Source organism: Trypanosoma theileri (assembly GCF_002087225.1).
Source record: "Trypanosoma theileri isolate Edinburgh chromosome Unknown TM35_Tth_28_V1, whole genome shotgun sequence".
NCBI classification, from domain to species: domain Eukaryota; phylum Euglenozoa; class Kinetoplastea; order Trypanosomatida; family Trypanosomatidae; genus Trypanosoma; species Trypanosoma theileri.
The window spans coordinates 302861-306015 of record NW_021639870.1 but is presented as its reverse complement, the minus strand read 5'-3'; the positions used below and the strand labels follow the sequence as shown (position 1 = coordinate 306015).

Genomic DNA, 3155 nt, shown 5'->3' with positions numbered 1-3155 from the left:
TTATTTGTTCTCACCTTCTCTTTCGGTGGTGTCACTTACACGGTATTGCCACGAACATATTACTTCCCTTGTGGTGTGTGTTGTTTGTTGTGTGGCTTGCTTGAGTGACTGGAGCCTTTGGGGAGAGATGGGGTGAGACTGTTCCGCTTCGGTTTCACGTATTGGGTCTGTTTTTTTTTTCTCTTTTTGGGGTTGAGTTGATGTGCTGGTGTGGGTGAGTGTTTTTCTCTGATGAGAGTGGCAGCTGTGATTATTGTGTATTGTGAGTGCCTTGTGTGCTGTTGGTATCCTGTTGTTGTTGTTGTTGTTGTTGTTGTTTTCTTGTGTTTTTCTTTTCCTCTCTGTAGGTGTGTGACTTGGTGTACATTTTAGGGAATGCCGCAGTGCCTCTCTGATATGAGCATGTGAGACTGTCATTATGTGAGTGCACTGTGAGTGGGAAGGACACCGTTGTGTTGCTGGACCACTCCACTGCGGCGTCTGTGGGGTTTGTGTGTGAGCGGCATGCTTCGCTTCGGCGGGGCTCGAGGAGGGGCACTTTACGTCCCGAGGCTTGCTGAACCTTGAGGCCTGAAATATCATGCTCAGGGACTTTGAACTTGAGAGAAAAAGAAGAGTGAGGAGGAGGGAAAAAAAAGGATGAAACCCGGCAACCAGTCTACGTGCGCAATGCTCGAGGCTCGTTGTCGGGTTTTGCCCTTTTCTTTTTTTTATCCCTCACCCCAAGAAGGGAGAGGAGGAGAGAACACAACCCCCACAACCCAAGGCGGGCGGTCAACTTGTCAGCGTCTTGTGCGCAACAAGAAGAAGAGGGTTGGGGTGGCTCCCGGGGGTGTTTCACTTATAAAATGAGGGTTAGGGTTAGGAATAGTGGAAAACTCTTTGCTTTCCCTACTTCAACGCTGGGTAAGATGGGTTTGAAAGGTATTCCGCAAAGATGACCCTTCCTCGTTCCCCTTCGTGGCGTGGTGTGGCCATCCAACCGCACCTTTTACTCGGTGGCACGCGGCGCCATGAACAAAAAGAACGTTAGGGTGAGCCCTTCCTTCCCTATGATAAAGGCAAATTCTGCTATGGTGTGTTAAGGCGTTCCACTACTGCCATGTGTGGTGTGAAAAGGAAATCCATGGGAAATGCAGAAAATGGGTGAAATCTAAATAGAACATTTCGTCCCACATGTATTTTGGTTTATGAGGAGATTCCCAACAATGTATGGAGTATGTTTACTTTCCCGGAATATATTCAAGTGCTTGGACTTGACGCCAAAATAAGTTGGCACACGATCACCAAAGGTCTTTTTATCGTTAAGTGGCGATCTGTTGAAATATCGTAATCTGTAAAGAAAAGAAAAAGATTGCCACACTGACGTCGGCTTCTGCCCTAAGCAACGCTGTTGCAAACAAAAGCGCTTGTGTGTCATTTTTTGGGTGTAAGAAGATTGATTAATAAACGATCATGCCCATATTCACCAACAGAATCCCCCATGGTGTTCTTCGGGGCAGTGTTTGTGGATGCGTGCGGGGTTTGCCATTATCTGGGATGTTGTTGTTGTTGTTGCCGTTGCTTCCCTCGTACCAAAAACTTCGAATTGAAGAAATAGTGGCGATAGAAAACGCCATGTTATCTTATTGCGAAGCAAGAAACGTGAGGATAAAAAAAAACCCCTTTTGCTAGCAAAGAACCCCTTAAGTATATGAAGTGTCGTCGTAGGTGCTGGTGATGGTATTCTTCCACTGTGGTTCACGCGTCTTCTGCACAAAAGAAAGATATTACCACAGAGCGGCGGAAACATTTAGTTCGATATTTCATATAAACGCAGGAATCAAAACCATAAAGGTAAACTTTTGAATGATTCTGTAACCAATAAGGGTGACATTATGAGTTTTTTTTTCATTTCATTTATAACTTCCGTGGGGTTTGCGAGGTGTAGGAATTGTATGGAAACAGATCCTTGGTAATGAGGGCCTCCCCAACGCGGTGCCAAGGTGGAGTATATGAATTTATTCAAGGAAACTAAGTGCGCTCACTAAATGTTTGAAGTGGGTGGTCTCCTTAAAACACAAATTCTTTTTATTTTTCTTTTTAACGCATACGTTCTTAGAAATGGCATTCCCTTGTTGGCGTTTGGCCATCGAAAGTTGGAGCCAATATCCATTATCCCTTATTATTTTGAGGGAAGCCATGGGCCAGTAAATTCTCTTTCTTGAGAGTTTACTGGTTCATAAGCTACAAACGTCATACAGCACCGGGAACAGTAGAGTCGTACTGGGACAAAACTTTATGCAAGAAGGTCCTGGGGCGCGTATCAGTGTACCATCAGCAGCAGTTTCTTTTATATATTTCACTTTAGTGTGAATGCTGCTAAAGAAGGAGAGGCTGGGACCCTAGAGATAGTAACAACCATGTCCTCCAGTGGCGGAAATTGGATTAGTCGTTGAGGGAACTCAGAGAGACGTAAAAAAAAAAATCCGTGTTCTGCCACCTACGAGATCCATTATAATTTCATTACCAATGCGTACTTCCCCATGCCCAACGGTAGTAAAAAATAATATAAAAACAAATTGTATTTATGTATATTTATGTATTACTCTTGATGACCCGTTCCATTGGAGTAACATCCATAAAGCCAGGAAGAACAGAAAGAAAAAACGTGATGGTGTGGTGTGGGGTCCTTTTTTGGGTTAGGGGGTGGAAGGGGATATGTTTGATCGTGCCCTCCTTATGTACACCTTGGGAGAGTGGAGTGTTTTTTTTTTTGCTGATAATGCTGTGGGAGAAGAAGAGACGAATCGGCATTCTGAGGGAAAAAATAAAATAATAGTAATAATAAGGATAAATAAAGAGGTAATATGTGTGTGAGGGAGTAATTGTGTGTTGCCTCTGTTTGTAAAGAGTGGCATGATATTACAGTGATGTATGCAGTCATTTTTGTTTATGGTTGTGGGTGAGTGGGTTTTAGATTCCAATTGTGGTGTTGGTATAAATGTTACGGTGATGCATTGGTTTCTTTCTTTTTTTCTGTTTGGAAGTGTGTTGATTATTGTACAGTCTCTTTGTTTTGCTGATGATTTGTGGTATTGTTTTTGTTTGCTGCCAGGCGTACACCGTGTTTTTGGTGTATTTTGGTGTTCAAACTGCCTGGTAATGGTTTTATT

At 43.3% G+C, this 3155-nt stretch overlaps 2 protein-coding genes across 2 annotated transcripts; both read right to left on the bottom strand.

Moving 5' to 3' along the window:
• Nucleotides 1–582, bottom strand: TM35_000281930 (uncharacterized protein; the record flags this gene model as incomplete). Its single annotated transcript, XM_029028224.1, has 1 exon — nucleotides 1–582. The coding sequence occupies one exon, from the start codon at nucleotides 580–582 to the stop codon at nucleotides 1–3; it is 582 nt and encodes a 193-aa protein (XP_028880543.1).
• An 883-nt stretch (nucleotides 583–1465) lies between these two features.
• TM35_000281920 (uncharacterized protein) lies at nucleotides 1466–1792 on the bottom strand (the record flags this gene model as incomplete). The annotated part of the gene is made up of 1 exon (XM_029028223.1): nucleotides 1466–1792. The coding sequence occupies one exon, from the start codon at nucleotides 1790–1792 to the stop codon at nucleotides 1466–1468; it is 327 nt and encodes a 108-aa protein (XP_028880542.1).
• Nucleotides 1793–3155: the final 1363 nt, after the last annotated feature.